This window comes from Chiloscyllium punctatum, chromosome 11 (genome assembly GCF_047496795.1).
Source record: "Chiloscyllium punctatum isolate Juve2018m chromosome 11, sChiPun1.3, whole genome shotgun sequence".
In the NCBI taxonomy this organism is placed as follows: Eukaryota; Metazoa; Chordata; class Chondrichthyes; order Orectolobiformes; family Hemiscylliidae; genus Chiloscyllium; species Chiloscyllium punctatum.
Genome location: NC_092749.1, coordinates 15,347,743 through 15,374,888, shown reverse-complemented (window position 1 = coordinate 15,374,888; position 27,146 = coordinate 15,347,743). Strand labels below are relative to the sequence as shown.

The following is a 27,146-nucleotide window of genomic DNA, read 5'->3' as shown; positions in this document are numbered from 1 at the left end:
GGGGTCAGTATGAGGAACATTAAACAATAGGGGGTCAGTGTGAGGAACATTAAACAATAGGGGGTCAGTGTGAGGAACATTAAACAATGGGGGGTCAGTGTGAGGAATGTTAAACAATAGGGGGTCAGTGTGAGGATGGTTAAACAATAGGGGGTCAGTGTGAGGAACATTAAACAAAGGGGTCAGTGTGAGGAACATTAAACAATGGGGGGTCAGTGTGAGGAACGTTAAACAATAGGGGTCATTGTGAGGAACGTTAAACAAAGGGGTTAATGTGCGGAACATTAAACAATGCGGTCAGTTTCAGGAATGACTAATCGGGTTCAGTGTGAGGAAGACTGAACAATAGGGGTCAATGTGAGGAAGGTTAAACAATGTGGGTCAGTTTGAGGAATGTGAAACAATGGGGTTAGTTTACAGAAGGCTAACAATGGGGTCACTTGAGATGCGCAACTCAGACAGGGCGTCAAGAGATTACCTGTCAAAAATCCCATGTGAAGCCACTATGGAGACTGGGAACAGTGGGATCACACCCTGCTAAAGAGAAATTCTTCTTAGAAAAATGAGGATAGAGATTGTTCAGAATTCTAGACACAAACGCACGCATGCGCACACACACACACACAGACACTCGTATATACCAGTGCTCACTCACTGAAATTTAAGTTTTCTTTTGCAGGTGTTGCAGCCAATTGTGCCTCAGCCCTTGCACAGATGTCGGCAGCATCATGTGTCCAGGATGAGAAGGAAGACAAAGAAGTCCCTGAGACCACTGACCCCATTGCACAAGGTACTGAGGACCCACGCGTGGCAGGAATATTGTTTCTTCGTGTGACCATGTGCAGGTTTGGTCTTCTTACCTGAGGAAGGTGATGGTGATGGAGGGAGTGCAACAAAGGTTTACCAGACTGATTCCTGGGATGGCAGGGCTGAATTATGAAGTTAGCCTGGGTCGGTTAGGACTATATTCACTGGTGTTTAGGAGAATGAGCGGGTAATTTCCTAGAAGCCTAGAAAATTCTACTAGGACTAGATGGGGTAAACCCAGGGAGGATGTTCCTGATGACTGGGAAGTTCAGTACCAGGGGTCACAGTCTAAGGGCATAGGTTAGGCCACTGGGGACTGAGATGAGGAGAAATGTCTTCACCCAGAGAGTGGTGAGTTGTTGAATTCTCTGCCACAGGAAACAGTTAAGCCCAAAACATTGAATGTTTTCAAGAAGTAGTTGGATGTGGATTTTTAGGGCTAAAGGGATCAAAGGGTATGGGGAGAAAGTGGGAACAGGAGACTGAGTTGGATGATCAGCTTGATCATATGGGATGGTGGAGCAGGCTTGACGGGCCGAATGGCCTATCATTGCTTTTTTTCTATGTTTCTAGTTCCTATATTTATCTGTCTGGGCTTCCCATGGTGCTGCCATGAGCTCAGAGTGAGAGAGGGTAATTAACTGATGCCGTGGAGGCTGACTTTCTGTTGTATCCCCACAGTGAAACAGAAAGTGGAGCAGAAGCTGGAGCAGATTGGGCGGCCGCAGGGTATTCAGCTTCACACGGCCCACGTTCTCTGCATGGATGCCATCCTCAGTGTGGGGCTGGAGATGGGCAGCCACAATGCAGACTGCTGGCAACATGTCTTCAGGTATGGTCCACCATGTGATCCCAGATGGCGCTCAGCCACGTTTCCCCCTGAGTGGAGCAGAAATCTTCGCAAGGCATGGGAAGACTTGCTGAAGGGTCATGGCCCAGAGTGCTGGAGTAAAGAATGAAACTATAGTGGGAAAGAGAAGCTGGAACAGAAAGCAGCAGCTTGATGGGACTAGACTTTGGAGAGCAGCCTACCATGTAAAGTACCATGGCCTACTGACCCAACTGGGAATTCTATTCCCCAAGCCAAGACCTCAGAACATAATGTGCTGAAGTCCCTCAAGGTAGAGCAGGGGTCTTCAGCTGGGCTCTTTCCCCAGATGTTAGGGCACCTTTCGGATCACTGGTTTTTCTGGCATTGTCTAGCTGCATCCCTGCTGTGTTCAAATCGTTGGACTGACTCGAAAAATTAACTTACTTACACTCTTGTGCATGTGGTGCCATGGAGTCAGTTTAGCTGAATTGGCTGGCTGATGAGTGGTGCCAAAAGCATGGGTTCAAATTCTGGAGTGGCTAAGGTTGCCATCTCCTTCTCAACCCCTTCACTCCCCTGAGGCGTGGTGACCCACAGGTTAAACCACCACCAGTTGTTCCTCTCTCTGATGAGAGAGCAGCCCTATGGTCTGGTAAGACAATGGTGACTTTAGATTCATAATGGCAAGTGAAACCACTTTGCAAGAAAACCCAGGCCTGTAAAGGAGATGACACTGACCTGGTGGTAACATCACTCCAGCAGGAACCTTGAGGCCCAGGTACTTTGAGAATCAACTCGGTAAAAACAGGTAAAAACAAGGACTGCAGATGCTGGAAACCAGATTCTAGATTAGAATGATGCTGGAAAAGCACAACAGTTCAGGCAGCATCCGAGGAGCAGGAAAATCGACGTTTCGGGCAAAAGCCCTTCATCAGGAATAGAGGCAGAGTGCCTGCAGGGTGGAGAAATAAATGGCTCATGAAGGGCTTTTGCCTGAAACGTCGATTTTCCTGCTCCTCGGATGCTGCCTGAACTGCTGTGCTTATCCAGCGCCCCTCCAATCTAGACTTTGGGAATCAAGCCCCAGCAGAAGTGAATAAATTTTGAATAGAAAACAAATCTCAGTAATGGTGGCATGGGCCTGTAAGTTTTGTCAGTATTCGTAACTGCAGACCTACAGCAATGTGTTTGACTTTTTATCACCTACTGAAGTGGACTATCTAGCCTTGTAGTTAAAGGACAATTAAGAATGGGCAATAATTTTTTTATTTATTCAGGTTATTATTCAGGTTATGCGAGTCAGTGGCTGAGCCAGCATTTCCTGCCCCTCCTTAACTGATCAAAGGACAGTTAAGTGTCAACTCCATTGCTGTGGTCTGGAGTCACATGTAGGCCAAACCATATAAGGATGGCAGACATCCTTCACTAAAGGGCATTAGGGAACCGGATAAGTTTTTACGACAATTGACAATGGTTACATGATTGCCATTAAGGCCAGCTCTTTATTCCTAGATTTTACTGAAATCAAATTTCATCATGATTATTTGTGGGATTTGAATTTACTATCCCCAAGAATATTGGCCTGGGGTTCTGGATCGCTAGTCAGGTGACATTGCCACTGTACCACCACACCCCTATATGTTAGAGAATTTCTTTAAAGAAATGAATTATCAGTATCCAATTTCACAAAAGCTTGTGAAATAACAAGTGGTTGGATGTTGTGAAACTTGAAAGGGTTCAGAAAATTTTTACAAGGATGTTGCCAGGATTGGAGGGTTTGAGCTATAAGGAGAGGTTGAATAAGCTAGGGCTGTTTTCCCTGGAGCATCGGAGGCTGAGGAGTGACCTTATAGAGGTTTATAAAATCATGAGGGGCATGGATAGGTTCCAGGGTCCACTTATCTCTCCACCCTTCAGGCTCTCTACCTATATTCCTGATGAAGGGCTTTTGCCCGAAACGTCGATTTTACTGCTCCTCGGATGCTGCCTGAACTGCTGTGCTCATCCAGCACCACTAATCCAGAATCTGGTTTCCAGCATCTGCAGTCATTGTTTTTCCCTCCAGGGTGAGGGAGTCTAGAACTAGGGCGCATACGTTTAGGGTGAGAGGGGAAAGATATAAAAGGGACCTAAGGTGCAACTTTTTCACACAGACAGTGGTACGTGTATGGAATGAGCTTCCAGAGGAAGTGGTGGAGGCTGGTACAATTGCAACATTTAAAAGGCATCTGGATGGATATATGAATAGGAAGGGTTTGGAGAGATATGGGCCAAATGCTGGCAAATGGGACTAGATCAGATTAGGATATCCGGTCAGCGTGGACGAGTTGGTTGAAAGGGCCTATTTCTGTACTGTACATCTCTCTGACTGTATGGTTTACAGTGTGGTTCGGTATCAGGGGAACGGGCTGTAAATGGGTTTCCATGTCTCTCCGCAGAGTGTGCGAGTACATCAGTACGTTGGAGCACAGTCACTTCAGTGATGGAGGCTCTCAGCCTCCCATCACCATCACACAGGCACAGCAAGCCTCCAGCTCCCTGCAACCTGCGGACATAGCATTGAGCTCCATCAGGAACCCCAGCACTGAGCTGGACACTAACATCGGCAATCCCGTCATTCAGGCGGTCACCATTCAGGAACTGATCAAGGAGAACTGCAAGGGGAAGGCATTTGACTTCCGAGGAGGAGGTGTGTTGAACGGGAACAATGCGGCCAGGGCTGTCTGCACACTCTCCACAATGGCTGACAAGTAAGTAATATGGGAGCCTTGGGAATCGGGTCGAGTTAAGGTATACTGTACCTTTCACGAAATTCCCATGGGAAAGCCGAAAGACATGTCCAATATGTTAATACATGTGGGTGAATCCAGGGCCTGTAGGTCTCAGAATCAGTCAGTCATGTGTGACTCTGCCCACAAGGAGCTCCCTGGTTCATTGTCCCTGATGCATCATCCTGAGCCGTTCTCTTGGCTGTTTTAGTCAAGAGTCGTTTGCTATCTCTGTCCAATCTTGGCAGAGTGAGGATGCAGGTCCTTTTTCCTGTGGTGCTGCTAAACAATCATAGAATCATACAGAACATCGAAGGCCCTTCAGCCCATAAAGACTGGACCGACAAAGCTGCACTAAATCAACACTCATCCCACTCTCCATCACTAAGCCCATAGTCTTGAATATTGGGGGGTGTCAAAGGCTCATCCAAGTCCTTTTTCAAAGTTGTGGGGTTGCCAGTCTCAACGACCCTCCCAGGCCCTGCTGAATCTGCTGAGGTAAGGAGAAGATTCACATTTATTTCAGGAACATTTGACAGTTGTTTCACTTTGCCATATGTAGTCTCCATGTGAGTGCAGGATCATGTGATGTGGTGTCACTTCCTGTAACTATGGAACTTGCTACCTGTTGGGTCAAATGCTCCATGTCTGTACTGTGGTTAAAAGTTTAGATTATGTTATTGTTGATTATAAATTTAGGTTATAAATGCTTTTTTTTGTTTTTACTTTTGAGAAGGTAACTTGTTTATTTGTTAATAAAGGGTCAGAATCTCATTTTTTTAAGCAATGAGTCACAACAGCATTCCTAAGTGACTTAAGGTAAATGACTAGATAAGCTACCTGGTGAGGTAATCTTTGAACTGTGTACAAAGTTGAACTTTTACAACTCAGAAACAAAGGTCAGAGGCAGGTTTAGTTAAGAAGAAATGATATAAACCAGCAGATCTGCTATTTAGCATTCTCAAAATAGCTGGAAGAAAGCCCTGAGTTTTTCCCCTCAGAGTTCAAAGAGAGATGCCAGTGACTTAGCCTGTGTCTCTGATTCTGCAGAAAAGACTGAAATAATCATTCCTGTTGAGTGTGTAAAAGTTCACCAAAATCAAACACTTGCAACCTTGTCAGATTGGTAAAAATTTAAAGGGTGAAGATAAGATTGATAATTCACTGAGGTTGAGTATCTGTAAAGGATATTGTTGGAAATACAGTTATTTATGAAATCTTTAAAAGTTGTCTAATACTGTTTTTCTTATTCTTTTTGTAATATGTTCTTTTGTTAAAAGTACATTGACAGCCTCTTGTGAATATGATCAGTGACTGGCCACCATGATAATCAAATTGCAGAAGTAAAAGTGATGGTCTATCAAACCAGGTTTCACTCTGGGATCTGACGTGTCTAGTATTGCCATCACCTGGGGTCATAACAACTGCAAATACTCTGTAATGCAAAATATTCATAAGTTTCATAGCGTCATTGTAGCACTGAAGGGTGCCATTCAGACCATCAAGTCCATGTTAACTCTTAATTCCCTCTGGCCCTGCAAATTGATTTCGTTCAAGTGATCATCCAGTTTCCTTTGCAAATTATAGACCATCTCTACTTTCACAGTGGGTGGCGAGTTGCAGCTCATTACCAAGTGCTCTGTAAAAAGATTCATCCTCAAATCCTGCCTCTTCTATGCATAACATTAGGAAAATTATTTAAAAGTCACTAAATGGGTTGCCTTCTATTCCGTTTTCCTCAGATACATCAAGCACCATTGGGCAAAATGTTAATTAATGTTGGACCTGTAACCCTGATTTAGATTTTAGATTTTATTGTCATGTATACTCAAGTACAGGAGTACGGTGAAATGTGTGTAATGTCTCCATACAAGGTACCATCTATGGTATCAAACACCTCAATACAAAAGATAGCATAGATACAAGGTAGTAAGAGCAATGAGAGTTTAAAAAATGGTGGATGATGTATTGCACAAATACTCGATATTTTGAGGCCAGTTTTTTTAAATTATTATTCATTCACAGGATATGGGCATCACTGGCTAGGCCAGCATTTATCACCCAGAAGCCTGTGAAGAGCTGTGGTACAACAGCTTATGTTTCTATGGTGCTATTCATAGGTACTTCAAAATCAAACAAAAATGGATGCTGAGCGAAAGATGACGACATTAAGGAAGGTGCTTGAGAGCTCAGTTGAGAACAGAAGCTACCTCTGGTCATGACCAACACGTTCCTGCCTGGCCTCCCACATTCTAACCCGCTATAAACTTGAGGTCATCTAAAACTCTACTACCCTTGTCCTTTCTCCCACCAAGTCCCACTCCCCTGTGCTCGCTGACCTACATTGGTTCACAGTCAAACAATGTCCTGATTTTAAAATTCTCATCCCAATTTCTGGAATCTCCCTCCGCTGTCTAACTCTCTGAAATACCTGCGCTATTTTAATTCTGGCCTCTGGAGTTTCCCCAATTTTATTCACTCCACCATTGATGGAAAAGCCCACACACGGAGCCCTGGAATTCTCTCTCCAAACCTGTTCATTTTTCTACCTTCTTGACCTTTGGCCACAGTGATATCCACCTTTGCTAACAGCTGATCTTTGCGACTTTGTGCCATGTTTTGTATTATAATGCTGCTATGAAACATAAAACAACACAGTGCAGAACAGGCCCTTCGGCCCTTGATGTTGCGCTGAACTGTGAACTATTCTCAGCTCGCCCCCCTACACCATTCCATCTTCATTCATGTGCTTATCCAAGTTTTGTTTAAATGCCCCTAATGTGGCTGAGTTAACTACATGAGCAGGTAGGGCATTCCACGCCCTTACCACTCTCTGAGTAAGGAACCTGCCTCTGACATCTGTCTTAAATCTATCACCCCTCAATTTGTAGTTATGGCCCCTCGTACAAGCTGACGTCATCACCCTAGGAAAAAGACATTCACTGTCTACCCTATCTAATCCTCTGATCATCTTGTATGTCTCTATCAAATCCCCTCTTAGCCTTCTTCTTTCCAATGAGAACAGAACCAAGTCTCTCAGCCTTTCCTCATAAGACCTTCCCTCCAGACCAGGCAAATCTCCTCTGCACCTTTTCCAATGCTTCCACATCCTTCCTGAAATATGAGGACCAGAACTGCACCTAATATTCCAAGTGTGGCCGCAGTAGCTTTTTGTATAGTTGCAGCATAATATTGCAGCTCCGGAACTCATTGCCTCTACCAATAAAACCTAACACACTGTATACTTTCTTAACAGAGCTTAAAAATGTGTTGCTGGAAAAGCGCAGCAGGTCAGGCAGCATCAAAGGAGAAGGAGAATCGATGTTTTGGGCATATGTCCTTTGATGCTGCCTGACCTGCTGCGCTTTTCCAGCAACACATTTTTAAGCTCTGATCTCCAGCATCTGCAGTCCTCACTTTCTCCTGCTTTCTTAACAGCACTATCAACCTGGGTGGCAACTTTCAGGGATCTATGTACATGGACTCCAAGATCCCCCTGCACATCCACAGTACCAAGAATCTTTTCTTTGACCCAGTACTCTGCCTTCCTGTTATTCTTCCCAAAGTGCATCACCTCACGTTTAGCTGCATTGAATTCCATTGGCCACCTCTCAGCCCAATTCTGCAGTTTATCCAAGTCCCCCTGCAACCTGCAATATTCTTCCACACTGTCCACTACTCCACCAACTTTAGTGTCGTCTGCAAATTTACTAATCCGTTCACCTATGCCTGCATCCAAGTCATTTATAAAAATGACAAACAGCAGTGGTCCCAAAACAGATCCTTATGGCACACCACTAATAACCGGACTCCAGGCTGAATATTTTCCATCGACCACCACTCGCTGCCTTCTTTCAGAAAGCCAATTTCTAATCCAAACTGCTAAATCACCCTCAATCCCATGCGTCTGGGCACCTTGGGATGTTTTATTATGATAAAGGTTCTATGTAAATAGAAGTTGTTGTTCAGAAGCATTGAAAGAATGGTGGGGGAGGTAGAGATGAGAACCAATGGGAATTTCAGAATTTGGGACCGACAGGTGGGGCAAACTGATGCACAAAAGAAAGCAAGAGAATGTTTGCCAGCAAGGTCCACGTGGAGAGAACTATTGGTAAAATCCTGTGAAAGAATGACACAAAGTCTGAGCAAGGGTGGGTCAGGCAACTGTCTGTGGAGTTTGCACATTCTCCCCGTGTCTGCGTGGGTTTCCTCCGGGTGCTCCGGTTTCCTCCCACAGTCCAAAGATGTGCTGGTCAGGTGAACTGGCCATGTTAAATTACCCGTAGTGTTAGGTGCATTAGTCAGAGGGAAATGGGTCTGGGTGGGTTGCTCTTCAGAGGGTTGGTGTGGTCCCGACCAGATTCCTAAGCTAATCTAGTCCCGTATGCCAGCACTTGGTCCATATCCCTCTAAACCCTTCCTGTTCATATACCCATCCAGATGCCTGTTAAATGTTGTGATTGTGTTAGCCTCTACCATTTCCTCTGGCAGCTCATTCCATACACGCACCACCCTCTGCATAAAAAAGTTGCCCCTTAGGTCCCTTTAATGTCTTGCCCCTCTCACCTGAAACCTATGCCCTCTAGGGTTGGACTGCCCTACCCTGGGGAAAAGATGTTATCTATTTACCTCCCATGATTGTATAAACGTCTACAAGTTCACCACTCAACCTCCGACGGTCAGGGAAAACAGCCCCAACCTTGTTAGTCTTTCCCGACAGCTCAAACCCCGAAGATAAAACAATAAAATCCAGGTGTGGGAAACACCAACAAAATCAGAACAGGACAGACCTCATCACTTGAAGGATTCTTAATCATAATTAATGATTAATTTTGGTAGGAAGTACACAGAGAGGATTAAGCAAGGAGTACAATTCTAAAGGATGTGCAGGAGCAAAGGAACGAGGGTAAGGGGGAAAGGGTAAATTCTTTTGAAAAGCCAATAAAATCAAATTAATCAATTAACTTAAGAGGCAGCCCTTTGTATTGAAGTAAAAAAAATGTGAAATCCAAAGGAAATTTAAAATCAAATTTGAATTAAAATATTACTTTGAGGGGAGATGATGCACTCCTTCCCCAGTGGAGTCCACTGGTTGCAGAAGACCTTGAGTATACCATTGGGCACCTTGTGATGCCTACCTAGGGGAAAGTGAGGACGACAGATGCTGGAGAGTCAGAGTCAAAAAGTGTGGCGCTGGAAAAGCACAGTCGGTCAGGCAGCATCTGAGGAGCAGGAGAGTCGACATTTTGGGCATAAGCCCTTCATCAGGAATGTTGAGGGTGGGGCCAAGGGGGCTGAGAGATAAATGGGAGGGGGATGGGGTTGGGGGGAAGGTAGCTTGAAATGCAATAGGTCGATGGAGGTGAGGATGATGGTGATAGGTCAGAGAGGAGGGTGAAGCGGATAGGTGGGAAGGAAGATGGACAGGTAGGACAGGACAGGACATGAAGGTGGTGCTGAATTGGAGGGTTGGATCTGTGATAAGATGGGGGCAGGAGAGATGAGGAAACTGGAGAAGTTTGCATTGATGCTGTGTGGTTATAGGGTCCCAAGGTGGAAGGTGAGGTGCCTTCCTCCAGGCGTCGGGTGGTAAGGGTTTGGCGGTGGAGGAGGCCCAGGACTTGTATGTCCTTGGCGGAGTAGGAGGAGGAGTTGAAGTGTTTGGCCACAGGGTGGTAGAGTTGGTTGGTGCGTGTATCTCAGAGATGTTCTCTGAAATGTTCCACAAGTTGGCGTCCTGTCTCCCCAGTGTAGAGGAGACCACATTGAGAGCAACGGACACAATAGATGAAGTGTTTGGATATACAGGAAAATCTCTGCCAGATGTGGAATGAGGTGAGGGGGGCAGGTGTGGGTGCAGGTTTTATATCCCTTTTTGCTGCAGGTGGGTAGGTTGGTGGGGGACCTAACGAGGGAATCGCAGAGGGAATGGCCTGTGCGGAATGCTGATAGAGGTGCTTACCACATTCCAAACTACCTTCCCACCAGCCCCACTCGATCCCATTTATCTCTCAGCCACTGCCCCCCAACATTCCTGATAAAGGGCTGATACCCGAAATGTTGACTGTCCTGCTCTTCAGATGCTGCCTGACTGGTTGTCTTTTCAAGTGCCACACTTTTTGACACTTCTACCTAGGAGACACATGGGCATGGACATAGCCATGGAACAGAGGCAGACAGTCAGGTCTAATAACACCCTCAATGGCCTGCTACTTGGACCTGTTAATGGCAACAATGGAGTAGACCCGGGAGCTGACCCACAAGAGGACCCTCCAAACTACCTGCACCCGCTCTGTACCGGGTGGTCAAAGATCAGACTTGTGGAGCTGAACTGCCACTGAATATATTAAGGGGGAGCCCCTTCAAACAAAGAAATCAGGAGGACAGTAACCTGATGTAAGCTGAAAGAACAGGGAACACAGAGTCCACTAAGCTGCAGAAAATACAACAATGTAGGACCCTGTGAACTATCTCCCCTTTCTGTCAACGAGCACTGTTGTGGTCACCTCCCTGTAATGCTTCCTGCATGAATCGTTCATGGGATAGTGCAGGATGCCAATAAAATATATAATACCTTGGGCTTAATATGAAAGGCACAGAGTACAAGAGCAAGTTGTGTGAAGCATGTACAGAACTTTGGAGTTCTGCATTCAGATTTGGCCCGACTCTTTTCAAAAGATGCGGTGGCATTAGAGGGAGTGCAGAATAAATTCATGAAGAAGGTTCCAAAGATGGAGAATCTCAGTTGCAGAGATAGAGTGGAGAGTTTGGGACTGTTCTCCTGTAGATATGCTCAAAATCATGAGTTGATAGGGACAAACCGTTCCCGCTGGTCTAAGGATCAAATAGCACAGGTACAGATCAAATGTTATTGGCGAAAGAAACAATTGAGATGGGAGGAAAAACAAGTCCACACAGCGAGTGTTTGCCTGAGAGCGTCCAAGAGAGAACTGGATCATTTTCTGGTATCCGGTGTGAGGGCAGGAGAATGTTACGAGGTGAGCTCTTCATTTGGAGGGATGGTGCAGACACAGTGGACCAAATAGCCTCCTTCCATACTGTAACAATTCTGTATGATTTTGTGATTCTGCAATTTCACAGATTGTGTTGTAGCACGGAGGAAGGCCATTTGGCCCATTGTGCTTGTTCCAGCTTTTCAAATGGACGCCAATCTCCTACCTTTTCCCCATACCCTTGCAAATTATTTCTATCCCAGTAACCATCCAATGCCCCTCTTGGATATCTCAGTTGAACCTGCCTCCACCATACTTCAAAGCAGTATATTCTGTATCCTAACCACTCACTGTGTGAATCGTTTTTTCCTTACTCACCACTTGCTTCTTTCGCAAGTCACTTTAAATTGATGCCCTCCTGTTCTTTTTACAGACAGGAACAGTTTCTGTCTATCTACCCTCTCCTTCTCTAACAGATCACCTCTTAGCCTTCTCTCCAAGGAGAACAGTCCCAACCTCTTCAATCCATTCTCAGAACTGGTGTTTCTCATCATTTACTCTTTCATTCTTTCTTCTTCAATCTGTCTCACTCCTTCTTCCTCTCTCCCCTCTTTCCTCTGCTTCCCCTCTTTCACAGGTTGTTTGAAGATGCTGCTGTGAAGCTGAATCTCAGTGCTCTGGTGGGATTTCTCAATCAGCTGAGGAAAGTGTCACAGGCTCAACTCTTTGACTCGATTACAGAAACTGTGGACTACTCACTAGCAATGCCAGGTAACGCTCGACGGTTCTAACTTTCTACCACTCACTACGGTGCAACAGCTAGGTTATCTGTTTATACTCTAGCGAACAACAGGTTTTTAAGGCCAAATGTAGCACAGACAGAAATGGCCACCCTGAAAGATGTGTAGGCCCAGGGTAATTGACTGATTCCTGGAATGGTACAACTGATGCATGATGAGAGACTGGATCAGTTAATAGACAATAGACAATAGATGCAGGAGTAGGCCATTCAGCCCTTCGAGCCTGCACCGCCATTCAATATGATCATGGCTGATCATTCCCAATCAGTATCCTGTTCCAGCCTTATCTCCATAACCCTTGACTCCACTATCTTTAAGAGCTCTATCCAATTCTTTCTTAAATGAATCCAGAGACTGGGCCTCCACTGCCCTCTGGGACAGAGCATTCCACACAGCCACCACTCTCTGGGTGAAGTAGTTTCTCCTCATCTCTGTGCTAAATGGTCTACCCCGTATTTTTAAGTTGTGTCCTCTGGTTCGGCACTCCCCCATCAGTGGAAATATGTTTCCTCCTGCCAGAGTGTCCAATCCTTTCATAATCCTATACGTTTCAATCAGATCCCCTCTCAGTCTTCTAAACTCAAGGGTATACAAGCCCAGTCGCTTCAGTCTTTCCATGTAAGGCAATCCTGCCATTCCAGGAATTGACCTCGTGAACCTACGCTGCACTCCCTCAATAGCCAGAATGTCTTTCCTCAAATTTGGAGACCAGAACTGTACACAGTACTCCAGGTGTGGTCTCACCAGGGCCCTGTACAGCTGCAGGGCTTTGCTTCTATACTCAATTCCTCTTGTTATGACTAGTTAGGACTAGACCGGGTATATGCAGGAAAAATGTTCCCAATAACTGGGGAGTCAAGTGGACAATCCATCTTGTCCTCAACCACCTTATCTACTTGTGTTGCCACATTCAAAAAACTGTGGACCCTGAATGCCTCGATCCCTCAGTACGTTAACGCTTTTAAAGATTCTACCATTTACAGTATGCTTCCCTCCTGCATTAGACCTTCCAAAATCCATCACTTCACAGGTGTCCAGATTAAATTTCTCCATCCAAGTCTCCAACTTTATCCTGCTATATCCGCTGACAATCTTCCTCAATATCCCCAACTCCCTCAATCTTTGTATTGTCCAAAAACTTTGAGCATGTGGAATTCTTGGTCGCAGAAAGCGGTTCAGGCCAAAACATTAAATACATTTAAGAAGGATGATAGAATGGAGATATTGGGCCTGTTCTCCTTGTCAAGAAGAAGGCTGACAGGAGATTTGATAGAGGTTTCCAAAACCATGAGGGAGTTGGATAAACTAGATAAAGAAATTTTTTTTTCACACAGTGAATAGTTACTGTGTGGAATGCGCTGCCTGGAAGTTTGGTGGAGGCAGGTTCAGTTGGGGTGCATGGAAAAGGGCATTGATGATTATTGAACAGAAATGGTGAGCATACACATGGGGAAAAGGCAGGAGATTGGCACTAGCTCATAAAATGGGCCGAATGCCCTCCTCCTCTGCTGTGACACTTCTGTTACTCTGTGATTCAATGAAGGAGTTAAATATAGTTCTTAAGAGTTAAATGGGTGAAGGATATGGAGAGAAAGTGGGAACACGGGACTGTGTTGGATGATCAGCCACGATTCTATCAATTGATGGAGCAGGCTGGAAGGGCTGAATGGACTACTCCTCCTATTTTCTATAAATTACTAAATGTGACAAGATCCAAATCATTCACACCTGCCTAGCCAGGCAGTCTCATAGTACTTAATATTAGAGATGCTGATTAGTGACAGTGATCAGTCTTTATCACAGAGTGTGTCTATGACAGAGTCAATCCTGGGAGTGGAGCAGTGTCTTACCCAGCAACTGGAGATAGCCTGTACGTTGCCTGTATCTGACATGACCCTCTGGATGAAGTGCCAATTAGGCATTTATCTGGGCATTGGTGGGCCCTTCCTGGGACCAAAGACATTGAGAGAGCAAGTTCCTTCATGTGGAGAGATGTTTGCCAATTGGAGGCTTCCCAATGTCACCTGGAAGACAGTGGCTGCTGTCAGTACTACATCCACACAAGGGCCAAGATTCCTGGTGGATCCAAACAGAGGAGAGTAATGGTGGCTGTACTGCAGTGGATTGTAGCTCACAGGGAGCAGATTCAGAGGGTGGCTTTCAGTGGGACAATGTCAGATCGGACACTGAATACCTTTGAATGAGGACCCCCAACCCACCAGAAACCTGTCACGGTTTACTTTCTGGGCTTCCTGTGTAGAAAGTCACAACTCATGGGCAGGACTGTGCCCCATGGAGGCCAGGCTGAGCAATCACAAAGATGGCTTGGGCTCTTGAGGGCAACAAGATCTGCTTCCTGTTGGCTGGTTCCTGGTCAATGATCTCCTCGTATTGAGGCTATAGTGAGGTGCATAGACTAGACAGAACTGTGGCCTGTGTGACCTCCACTTGTGGTCAGTGTGTTTTTATCCTTGGCAGGGAAGATGTGCATGAGCTTGTAAAGTGTGTCAGGGCAGGTTGAGAAAGGAATCTGAAATGCTGGTCTTTATAAATAAGGATACAGAATCTTCCATGTCGGATTGAGAAGGATGAGGAAGAGGAGTTTACCCTTAGTCACAGTCACAAACCTGCCATTTGTGACATTGATTGGAATGGATTTGGTTACATTTTAATTCGTCTTCTACTTTGGTCGGCAGGAGACGCTAGATCCACCCACGAGCGGAGGAGCGCTCTGCATCTCTTCCGACTTGGTGATGTGATGCTCCGAATTGTACGGAGCCGGTCCCGTCCCCTGTTGCACCTCATGAAGACCTGGAGCGTAGTTGGACCTCACTTAGCAGAGGTAAGCACCCAATTCCATTCCTGTATTCCCCACTATTGGGCATCATTGACTTTTGGTATCAGACATCATTGGCTTTTGGTATCCACCCTGAGTGTGGGACTGAGGGAGTGCTTCATTGTCAGGCTGTTTGCTTTCAGATAAGACATTAACCTGAGACACTATCTGCTCTTTGGGGTGCACATATCCAGAAGGAGAGTGGGGGAGCTCTCCCCTGTTTCCTGATCAATGGTTATTTTCCTTATCTAATATCAGTGACCTGATCATTAAAAACATTCTGGCTAAGTTGGGCACACAACAAATGTTGGCTAAACTCTCAATTTGCGGGAGGTGTCGGCTCAGGATCGTGTGTTGCTGCTGCTGGGGAGAGGGCTGGGGAAATTGGATGCCCCAAAGGGGTAATGGGACCCAGAGTTCAGGATTTACCTCCTTTGCATTCCTTCTCCATTGCCACTGTGCCTCATCATTAAGGCATTTGGACTCAAAGCTCGATGGACAAGTTGTCATCACTTTGAACAGACTGGTCATAAACTCCTGCCAGATCTGAGGAAAGGTCATTGACCTGAAACGTTAACTCTTTACCTCCTGGATCCATTGAGTGTTTCCAGAAATGTTTTCCTTATTTTAATGTTGGCAAAAGATGACTTCTGGAAATTCTTCATGAGAACTAAAGTAGATTTTTTTAAAGTGTGTTTTTCTCCCCTTTAGTTTTTTTTGTATTGGAACTAAATAAGGATTTTTGCTTTGTCCAGGCTGCCTGTCATAAGGAGAGGCATGTTTCCCAGAAAGCTGTTTCCTTTATCCATGATATCCTGACTGAAGTTCTAACTGACTGGAATGAGCTGCCACATTTTCACTTCAATGAGGCCCTTTTCCGACCATTTGAACACATCATGCAGTTGGAACTATGTGACGATGATGTGCAAGATCAGGTAGGAGACAAGATCAGCTTTGTCTGGTAAATATCTCATCAGCCACAATTCCCTTTGTCTGTTCCCCTGACCAAGCAATGAAGGATCCCAGGCCTGTGATTCTCAAGGCTCTCAGGCCTTAGCCGGTGTGATTCCTGGGTTCCTGGTTACCATGAGCCCTAGGCCTAGTCATTTACTGACTCCCAGTGACACTGGGTTGAGTTTTATGATCTCTCATCAGTGAACTTGACGGCTACCTGCCCACTCCCCACCATTATCTAACCTTCTGAGCTTTGCAGGGGAGAGGGAGCAGGAGGAGCTGTCAGATAGCCCATCACCTTTGGGCCCATTGAGGCCCTAAAATGGTTAGTTTTAGTTGAGGTCCATATGAGAGAAAGAGCCTCCCTCCCCTAGAACCCACCCTGACCTTCTTCAATGCTTGGTGACCTTTTGTGATCCACAAAGTTGAAAGATAAAATAATGACTTCAGAAAGTCACCAACACAAACTGTAAAGCTTAAATTAGGACAGCTTGCAAAAACAATGTTTGTATTAATCTCTAAGTATGGGTTTGATCTGATTGAGGTACTTAGTGGTGGAAGGTAGAAAAGGAGCAGGATAAGAGGGTGTACCCTTAAACTTAGAGCTGGGCCATTTTCAGATATTGCTGGGAAGGCCTCTTTAAATGAAGGGAATTCGGAAATTGCTTTTCCCAGGAAGTCTTTGAGGCTATTACATAAAAAAACAATCTCTTCTTAGCTACCGACAGTTCTGAAGAAGGGTCACTGGACTTGAAACATTAACATTGATTTCTCTCCACCGATACTGCCAGATCTGCTGAGTTTCTCCAGCAATTTTTTTATTTGTTTGTGATTTCCAGCATCTGCAGTTCTTTCAGTTGTTTTTCCTCCAACAACCTTGTATGTTTCACCTTGCATGTTTCAAGCAGTAAATCGTAAATGAGAGATGGAACAGGACTGAGGGGCTGTCATTTTTTTTCAGCCTTCTCGTTTGCTTCTTTCTCTCTTTTATTCCTGGAGTGAAGCATGCCTTGAGAGCCTGGTCAAATCTGAGATTGGTCACTTCTTGTTTTGTTGAAGGTGATGGACAAAAGCTGAGTGGGTGAGGTTAGGATGCAGATCAACCAGTGCTTAAAATGAATGGCAAAACAGGGGTCAAAGGGCTGAATGGCCTCTTCTGGCATTCTTCAGTGTAAGGATTTAGAAGGTGAGGAAAGAAGATTGTGGAGGTTATGGGGTAGCCATCACGATGAAAACAGACATTTAAATATACGTGCCTCTAACTTTTAGGTGATCACATCGATTGGAGAGCTAGTGGAGGTTTGTTCCCCACAGATCCAGTCTGGTTGGCGACCACTGTTCAGTGCATTGAAAACCGTGCACAGTAACAAGTCTGATGTGAAGGAATATCTGATTGGTGACTACACAATGGGTGAGTAAGGTAATGGGGACTCTGCACAACCTGCACTGACTGTACTGTCTTACATCTCAACTGAGTCATTGATACAACACTGTTTCATTAAGGGAAGTGATAAGAAATATTAATTTATATTTGAAATGTTTAACAATCACTCGTAATTATTTATCTTGGAGGTATTGTTCCATTTGTCTTCTACCACGAATTCCATTATTGTAAATCTTGCAGTTGCTACATTGTCATTAACGATCTCTCACTGACCCTGTTTTATCCCATTCCTTGCTGCCATAAGCTTCTGTGAATAGTTTAGTGCTCCTGTCATACCAACAGCCATCAGTGCGCAGTCACAAACTCTACTCCCTAGCCAACAGCTCCATCCTTTTTTGCCTGGTTTTCCTCTGAGACAGACCCAGACTCTTGGCAACCCTAGATCCATGCTTGACCCCAAAATGAACTCATAACTGCATATCTGCACCTATTCCCACCTGTCTCATTGTCCAACACTGCCTTAGCTCGATTGTAACTGAAATCTTCCTTTTATTATCTCTAATCTTGCCTACTCTAATGCGCAGGTCTCCCACATTCTGGTTCTCCCACTGTTGGTGGGAGCCCACTGAACCCATTTACTAATTTGTAATATTGACTACATTTGAAAAATAGTTTGTTAGCTGCAAACTGCATTGAGATATCCAATGGTTGTGACAAATGCTATATACTGTAAATGCAAGCCTTTGTTTTATTTATACTACCCTGTATTTGATGCTCTTCCTCCCATTAAATGACATTACAGCTATAAGGTTATCATAGCACTATGATACACTTCCTTCATGATGAGGATTGCAATTATCAGACAATCATTCGCTCTCTTTATAATGCTGTCAGTTATAATACTATCTAATACCTTTGTGTTTGGTCTAACATTCACCCAGTTTGTACAATGCCCTTGTGAGAAGTCTAGTGCTAATTAATGGCCTCTCAGTTCTGGATGTGCATTGTTATTAAAAGGCTAAAATTGACCTGACCTTTAAACATTTTGTGCTGTAATATCAACAATGTTACTGCCAAAACAGGGCTATGGTAGCATTGTGGTTATATGAAGCACGGTGGGATGTTTCATTGTAGGAAGGCAGTGAATAAATGTAAGTTATTATTGAGCTAGCAATTTAGAAACCTGGAATAATAATCCAATGACTTTAGTTCAACCCCTACCTCAGATGCTGAAAAATTTACTTCAATTATTAAAATCTAGAATAAAAGTAATGGTAAAAAATGAAACCACTGTGTTTTTGTAATCTGGTTCATTAATGCCCCTTTAAGGAAGGAAATCTGCCCTCATCACCCAGTCTGGTCTACATGTGACTCCAAACCCATGGCAATGTGGTCAACTCTTAGCTGTCCTTTGAACTGGCCTAGGAACGCATTCAATTGTCCCAAGAGGCAATTAGGGATGGTGGAACTCTGAACCAGAAAGAGATTGTAACTCTCTTGGGGACTTGCTGCCAAATGTCTGGCTGTGATGGGGTGTGATTAGCTGTAGACGGACTATGTTTACTGTCATGTGCTGAGTCACTTTGTTCATTGGCAGGAAAATCCCAGGCTCCAGTTTTTGATGTCTTTGAAGCATTCCTGAACACGGATAACATTCAAGTGTTTGCTAATGCAGCCACTGACTACATAATGTGCCTTATGAAGTTTGTCAAGGGTTTGGGTAAGCTTGCTCTTATGGAAAATTAAGACTATTTATATAATGATTAAAACATTTTACAGCACTGATCCAGGCCATTTGATTAGCTCAGTTGGCTGAGCGGTTAGTTTGTGATACAGAATGGTGCCTCCTGTGTGTATTCAATACCATGAAGGACTCTCCTTCTCAACCTCTCCCCTTGCCTGAGGTATGCTCACCCTCAGCTTAAACTACCACCAGTTGTGTCTCCCTAATGAGAGATCAGACCTATGGTTTGGTAAGACTATAGAGACCTAAACTTTACATGGAGTGATAGAGTCCTACATCCCGGAGACAGGCCCTTTGACCCAAACTGGTCTGTGCTAACCAAAACGTCCATCCACACTCACCCCATTTCCCTGCACTTGGCCTATATCCTTCAGAACCTTTCCTATCCATGTATTTGTCCAATTCTCATTTAAATGTTGTTAATGTACCCTCCTCAACCACTTCTGCTGGCAGCTCATTCCATATGTATCGCACCCTCTGTGTAAACAAAGTTGCCCCTCAGGTTCCCTTTTGTTCTTTCCCCACTAACCTAAACTGGTGCCCTCTAGTCCTCGATTCCCCAACCTTGGGAAAAAGACTGAGAGCATTCAGCCTACTCCAGCCCCTCATGATCTTATACACCTCTAAAAGTTTCCCCCTCAGTCTCCGACACTCTAAAGAAAAAAAGTCCTAGTTTGTCCAACCTCTCCCTTTAACTCAGACTGTTGAGTCCTGGCAACATCCTTGTAAATTTCTTCTGCACTATTTCCAGTTTAATAACACCCTTCCTATAGCAAGGTGACCAAAACTGAACAAGTGCGGCCTCACCAACGTCCTGTACAACTGCAACATAACTTCCCAACTTCTATATTCAATGTCCTGGCTGATGAAGGCCAGTGTGCCAAATGCCGCGTTCACTGCTCTGTCTACTGTGACACCACTTTCAGAGGACTCTGAACCTGAACTCCAAGGTCCCTCTGTTCCATCAGACTCCTTAAAGCCCTACCATTTGTCATGAAACTCCTGGGAGAAAGTGAGGACTGCAGATGCTGGAGATCAGAGTCAAGAGTGTGATGATGGAAAAAGAGGAGCAGGAGAATTGACATTTCAGGCATAAGCCTCCCGATACCTAATGAAGAGCTTATGCCCGAAACGTCAATTTTCCTGCTTCTCTGACGCTACCTGACCTGCTGTGCTTTTCCAGCACCACAGTCTTGACCATGAAACTCCTACCTTCATTTGACTTTCCACAAAGCCAGACCTCACCCTATCTGTATTAAACTCCATTTGCTGTTTCTGAGCCCACTTCCCTAGCTTATCAAGGCCCTGCTGCAATTTCTGATAACCTTCCTCACTGTCCACGATACCGCCTATTTTAGTATCATCTACTTTAGTACATTCTCATCCAAATTATTGATATAGCTAACAAACAGCAACGAGCCCAGCACCGACCCTTTGAATGTAGGAAAAGAATTAACATCTTCAGGAAAACTAGGAAAGAAACCAAAATAATTGATAGTGTGTGTTTCAAATCATTGTGGAGTACTGAAGTTAATACTGTTTTTTTTATATGTCTGAAGGTGATGAGGATTGTAAAGAAATAGGAGATTGCTATACTGGTTTGGGATCCAGTTCAACAGACTTGTGCCTTCCCGCCCTAGATTACCTCAGGAAGTGTTCGCAGGTAAAGACTATTCCCGAATATTGCTTAAAGAAAGATAGCCAATTTAGATTGAGTTTCTTGCTTCAATCAATAACGTTATGGACCTGGAGATTGATGATTCCAGCAGGAATACCCTAATGTCAAATGAAAAATGAGAACGCTGGAGAAGGCTGTGCATTCGTAGGAAGAACCAGAGTTGGTGTGTATGAACATGCTCAGCGTTAGCAGGGTAGAGTGTCGTGTCCATCTGTCCACTCTCTGGCCCTGAATGAAATGGCCAGTCTACACACTGACTGGAATCAGCTATTCCTGGATATACAGTCATCTCCGGCGCTAGCGTATCAGTATGTTTAGGGGGGATTTTGATTTAGGGGTGTTGAGTCATAATCCCTAACTGTCTTGGTTCAGTGTGTAACAGCTGACTCAGGAAACCTGAGTTGCTGTGGTAGTGTAAACCTTTACATACAGGTTGTAATCTGGAGCTTTGGGTGTTGATGGTTCAGGCTCCAATTTGTTTACACACGTGTTTGACCAGGAATCTCTCCTGTCCTTACCACCTGCCTTTGGGTTGTGTTAGAAGGATTTGCAGGTTTTGAACCTGTTCTGAGCACACCTTCCTTGGCCATCAAGTGGGACTTATCCTAGAGTCCCTGGCTCAGAGGCATGGACATTACCCACAGTATCCTCCTTGCTCAGAAATGTGCAACCTTCAGCCACACCAGGCAAATGATGTCCAGGGAAAAATGGGAATTCCCATTCTTGAGCTTCCATTAAGACCAAAATTAGTGAAAACGTTACCATAGACATAAGCCATTCAGCACATTCAGCTCTGCTGTTCAACAAGATCTTGGCTGACTTGATAATCCTCAACTCCACTTTGCTGCTTTTTGCCTTTTAATGGTAATGGGAGTGTAGCACAATGGGGAAAGCTGTTCAACTTCTCAAACCTATTCTGTCATTCAGCGATAGTTCGGCTGATCAACTCTATTACCCACCCCGGTTGCATTATATCCTTGCCCATTTTTTTAAATGATGGCTTAGTTTCAAACCATGTTCAATTTACTCCCAGCCTCAACAGCTTGATGGTTCCAGATTTCCTCCGCTCTCTGTGTAAGGAGACTTCTTTGTGACATTCCAGTCTGTTTTGGGTCATTTATGTATTTGGTTGTACTTCCTTAGTTACTTGCCAAAATCTACAAGATGCCTTCGAAGCCGATCTTCCACGGGCTGCAGCTCGCCAGTTTACCGTTCAGAGGCCCCGAGAGATCGCTGAGCAGTGAAGACGGGATTGAGTCAGTCCTCAATGAGTTCGACGATGACACAGGTAAAGGAGAGCTCGACTCTCTTTATAAAATTGTGCTTCCCTAATAATTAAAAAGAACACATATTGGACCCTTCCGTGTTCTTCCATGTTCATGTTCAAGCTCAAGCTCACAGAATCACACTGTCCAGATTGAGACCATTCTGCCCATCTTGCCTTTACTGAGTCATGGGTGGAGCCACCTGATTAGACCCACTCCACTTGATCTTTCCTTCTCGTCCTGCAGCTTTCTCCTTTTCAAATTTTTATCCATTCTCCTTTGAAAGTTGGTTCTGCATCTGCTTTCAGTCTCCAAACACTATATCTACTCATTAAAGTTTCCTGATATAAGAAAATACTTGTATTGCCCTTTATAGAATACAGCGTTTCCCTGGATAAAGATGTCTTTCCTCATGTCACCTCCACCAAACCTGCTCCTTCTCTCTCCTTCTGCCTGTTCCGTCCTTCTCTGCCTCCTCTCTCCACTTACCCCTCCCTCCGACCCCAGCTGCCTCTCTCTAATCCATGCTTTAACGTCATTATAAATTGAATACCTGGACCTCATCACATTGCAGTCTGTAGGAACGTGCTGTGCGGAAATTGGCTGCTATGTTTGCCTCACTTCAAAAAAAGTACCAAATAGTTTGTGAAGTGCTTTATAATTTATCTGGTGTCTGTAACACAAGAACATAAGAGCTAGCAGCAGGAGTAGGCCATTCAGCCTCCTGAGTCTGCTCCACTATTTAATACAATCATGACTGATCTCATCTCGGCCTCAACTCCACCTTCCTGCCCGTTCTCCACAGCCCTTCAAGCCGTTACTAATTAAAAATCTACCTCCTCCTTACTTAATGTTGCAGCATCCTCCACGTCCTGAGGAAGTTAATTCCACAGCTTCACAACCTTTTGTGAGAAGTTATTTCTCCTCATTTTTGTTTTAAATCTGCTACTCCTTGTTCTAAACCTCCCATCCCAAATTGCTCCACATGAAGACATATCCTCTCCATGTCTACTTTGTCAATCCCTTTTAGCATCTTATATAGCTCAATTAGGTTTCTTATCCTTCAAAACTCCAGACAGTATAGGCCTAAACCACTCAAACTCTCCTCATAAGACAAACACTTCACCTCTGGAATCAATCTAGTGAATCTCCTCTGAACTAACTCCAGTGTAATTACATCCCTCCTCAAGTATGTGGACCAAAACTCTGTGCAACGATTTAGGCACAGGCTCACTAATGAAAGGTGTTATATAAATGTATGTCTTTCTCTTTAATGACCACCATTAGGAAATATGAAATAATATATCTTGAAGCACTGTCACTTTATTAATATTAGGTAGAGGAAGTTAGAATTGTCCCCAATACGGTGGCTCAGTGGTTAGCACTGCTGCCTCATAGCACTGGAGACCTGGGTTCGAATCCAGCCTTGGGCAACTGTGTGTAGAGTTTGCACATTCTCCCTTTGTCTGTGTGGGTTTCATCTGCGTGCTCCAGTTTCCTCCCACAATCCAAAGATGTGCAGATCAGGTGAGTTGGCCATGTTAAATTGCCCATTGTGTTTGGTGCATTAGTGATGGGGTAAATGTAGGGGAATGGGTCTGGGTGGATTACTCTTCAGAGGGTCGGCGTGGACTTGTTGGGCCAAAGGACCTGTTTTCACACTGTAGAGAATCTAATCTAATAACTGCCCAGTGTATAATTATGAAAAGACATTATGTTTTAAAAGTGTTAAACATTGTCCAGCAAACACGAGGAACTATGAAGCAGCTGTGATTAAAAAGCCTTTTCCGTTTTCTCCTGTTGTAAAGTTTCTTGGGCTTCTAGCAAAGGAATGAGTGGGTGGTGATTCTCTTGCAGGTTTGATTCAAGTCTGGATTCTGCTGCTGGAGCAGCTCACCACAGCCATCTCCAACTGTCCACGCCAGCACCAACCTCCCACACTGGACCTCCTGTTTGAGCTGCTGCGAGAAGTCACAAAAGTACCAGGTAGTGAGGATGAGATGGGAATGGGGCGAGAGAAATGGCATTCCTGCACTGCCACAAAGGGGCAACTGATTTGCTCATTGTGTAAGACAGTGGGTTGACTGGGTTTGCACTCTTCGGACAATCGAATAGAAATCTCGTTTTCCCACCTTCACAATCTGCTCCTTCATCCTCCTGCATGTACAGCCCTGCCTTATAACTTGGTGTTTGTTGCATGGGCAGCACGGTGGTCCAGTGATTAGCACTGCTACCTCACAATGCCAGGGACTTAGGTTCAATTCTATCCTTGGGTGACTGTTTGCACATTCTCCCCATGTCTGTGTGGGCTTCCTTTGGGTGCTCCGGTTCTCTCCTCACAGTCCACAGGTGTGCAGGTTAGGCTGATTGGCTGCGGGAAATGCAAAGTTACTGAAGAAAGCTTGAATAAGCTTGGACTTTTCTCTCTGGAGAGAAGGAGCAAGAGAGGAGACCTGATCGAGGTGTACAAAATAATGAGAGGAATAGATAGAGTCAATAGCCAGAGACTTTTCCCCAGGGTAGGATTGACTGATATGAGGAGTCATAGTTTGAAGATATTAGGAGAAAGGTATAAAGGAGATGTCAGAGATAGGTTCTTTACGCAGAGAGCTGTGAATGCATGGAATGCGTTGCCAGCTGTGGTGGTGGAAGCAGAGTCATTGGGGACATTTAAGCGACTGCTAGACATGCACATGGATAGCAGTGAGTTGAGGGGTGCATAGGTTAGTTACTATATTTTACATCAGGGTTAAGCCTCGGCACAACATTGTGGGCCAAGGGACCTGTTCTGTGCTGTACTTTTCTATGTTCTATGTTCTATTAGGTGGGGAGTTGGGTTTGGGTGGGATGCTCTTCTGTGGGATGGTGCAGACTCAATGGGTTAAATATCCCCTTTCTGCACTATGGGGATTCTATGACCATGTGTAGGATTGAGTAAATGGTATTTAATTCAGTAAGTTTACTTCAGGAAATAATACACAATTACAGATTTCAAAACTCTCAAGGTGCTTTATAAATGATGAGTGCCAAAGTTCTGTATTCTCATTTATGATCATGACAACTGCTCAGCTTTGTGATTAGGGTAATACCTACTAAGGTTTCAGGCCTAGGTCTGCCACAGAAATACTTACAAACCTTGTCCTGACTGTAAGGCAATGTCTTGTTGACTTCTGTAGGTCCTGGATTTGGGATTTTTGCTGTCACCCATCTCCTCCTTCCAGTGATGTCTCTCTGGCTTCAACGTAACCATGGAGACCAATCGTACTGGGAAATGGCTGCTGCCAATTTTAAGCATGCCATTGGACTGTCCTCGGAACTGGTGATGGAGCATATTCACTGCTTTATCCAATCAGGTAGGACTTTGCTGGTGGAACAGGCATCATTTGGGTAGATAAGTTACAAAAGAGAAAGCAGCCAATAATGCTTGCAAATTATCATGGTTATCCTCACAGTGCATTTGCAATAACGACCTTCCTGAATGGTTCTGTGCCTAGTAACTGTTTATTATAGCAAGTTTTGGATTTAATTCTCTAAGCTGACTTCAACATAGGGCTGGCACTGCTACAACTGGTTATGACACCACAAGGTACAGGAGCAGAATTAAACCAATCATCCCATTGAGGAGAAAGTGAGGACTGCAGATGCTGGAGATCAGAGCTTAAAAATATGTTGCTGGAAAAGCGCAGCAGGTCAGGCAGCATCAAAGGGGCAGGAGAATTGACGTTTCGGGTATAAGTCCTTCATCCTGAAGAAGGGCTTATGCCTGAAACGTCGATTCTCCTGTTCCTTTGATGCTGCCTGACCTGCTGCGCTTTTCCAGCAACACATTTTTAAGCATTCATCCCATTGAGTCTGTTCCACCATTCATGATATGTTTCCCAATCCCATTCTCCTGACCCTTTCCATTCTCTGTGTCCTATTGCTTGTTCTGGAACCTTTTAATAACCTCTGCTGAGCCCTGTTTACTTTAACCTTTTCTATAATTGCCTGTGTAATTGAACCCCACCCACCCCCCACTATTTAATTTTAAGCTCGCTCTCATGCCACTCGTAAGCGCATAAAGAGCTCACCAGGATGGCTACAGGAGGGACGTATTCCCTGGCTGAGAGACTGAGAATCACCAACACAGTCTGAGACTGGGGAGCAGGCCATTTCGGGCTGCTATCAGGAGCAACTGCTCCACTCAGATGATGGTGAACCTTTAGAATACTCTTGGTTCATGTCCTTCTGCTGGTTGAACTAAAAGACAAATTATCTCATCTCGCTGTAGGAGATTACTGTGTGCACATTGGCTGATGCACGTCATAAGTTAATAAACACATTAACTGAGGTTCAGGTGACTGGTCAGTATTTCTCAGTTGTCAATATGGGCTCAAATCCCAAACCAGCTTGTTGACCTGGGAAAGAGGGAGATCAACATGGTGCAAACAGTTGATACCATTCCTTCTGACACTTTCCTGTTATTCTCCAAACAGAACAAATGTTTTTGAAGATACAAAACAAAGAGTTAGGGCATGTCAGAAATAAGCTTTTTACTCCTGATGAAGGGCTTTTGCCCGAAACGTCGATTTCGCTGCTCGTTGGATGCTGCCTGAACTGCTGTGCTCTTCCAGCACCACTAATCCATGTCAGAAATAATTCATTGGCTGTAAAGTATTTTGGAATGTACTGAGGTTATATATAAATGCAAATCTTCCTTCTTTCTTGAATTAGAAAGACTGAGGGCGGCACTTTGATCTTGTGCTGTGTAACATGGTGGCTCAGCAGTTAGCACTGCTGCCTCCCAGTGCCAGGGAACCGGGTTCAATTCCTGCCTTAGGCAACTGTCTGTGGGGATTCCAGCCAAACCGTTCCCTTGGTGCCTCATCTTGCGTGAGGTTAAAACAGACCAAAATGGATGACTTTATTTTACTGCCATCACAGAATCTTTTGTTTCTTTTTTTGATTTGTTGTAGATATTGGCTACGAGAGCAGCATCAATTCCATGCTGAAAGACCTTCTGAAGCTCCTTGTGTCCTGCATTGCAGAACCCACCGAAACAATCTCTCGAGTTGGCTGCTCATGTATCAGGTAGGAATGGGGAGACTTCACCTAGTTTGGCACCTCCACTGAGTTCATTTGTAGTACACACCACCACCCCCTGTCT

At 44.6% G+C, this 27,146-nt stretch overlaps 1 protein-coding gene across 1 annotated transcript in view; it reads left to right on the top strand.

The window, feature by feature from the left end:
• Window positions 1-27,146, top strand: part of arfgef3 (ARFGEF family member 3) — a 156,951-nt gene that overhangs the window by 98,424 nt on the left and 31,381 nt on the right. The window contains exons 17-29 of the mRNA XM_072580344.1: window positions 680-790; window positions 1,489-1,639; window positions 4,057-4,368; window positions 11,977-12,110; window positions 14,836-14,981; window positions 15,731-15,910; window positions 17,199-17,340; window positions 18,911-19,033; window positions 20,617-20,720; window positions 21,879-22,023; window positions 23,858-23,986; window positions 25,177-25,353; window positions 26,956-27,070. Of these exons, the coding sequence (XP_072436445.1) occupies window positions 680-790; window positions 1,489-1,639; window positions 4,057-4,368; window positions 11,977-12,110; window positions 14,836-14,981; window positions 15,731-15,910; window positions 17,199-17,340; window positions 18,911-19,033; window positions 20,617-20,720; window positions 21,879-22,023; window positions 23,858-23,986; window positions 25,177-25,353; window positions 26,956-27,070 (1,969 nt within the window). The remainder of the gene's footprint in view (window positions 1-679; window positions 791-1,488; window positions 1,640-4,056; window positions 4,369-11,976; window positions 12,111-14,835; window positions 14,982-15,730; window positions 15,911-17,198; window positions 17,341-18,910; window positions 19,034-20,616; window positions 20,721-21,878; window positions 22,024-23,857; window positions 23,987-25,176; window positions 25,354-26,955; window positions 27,071-27,146) is intronic.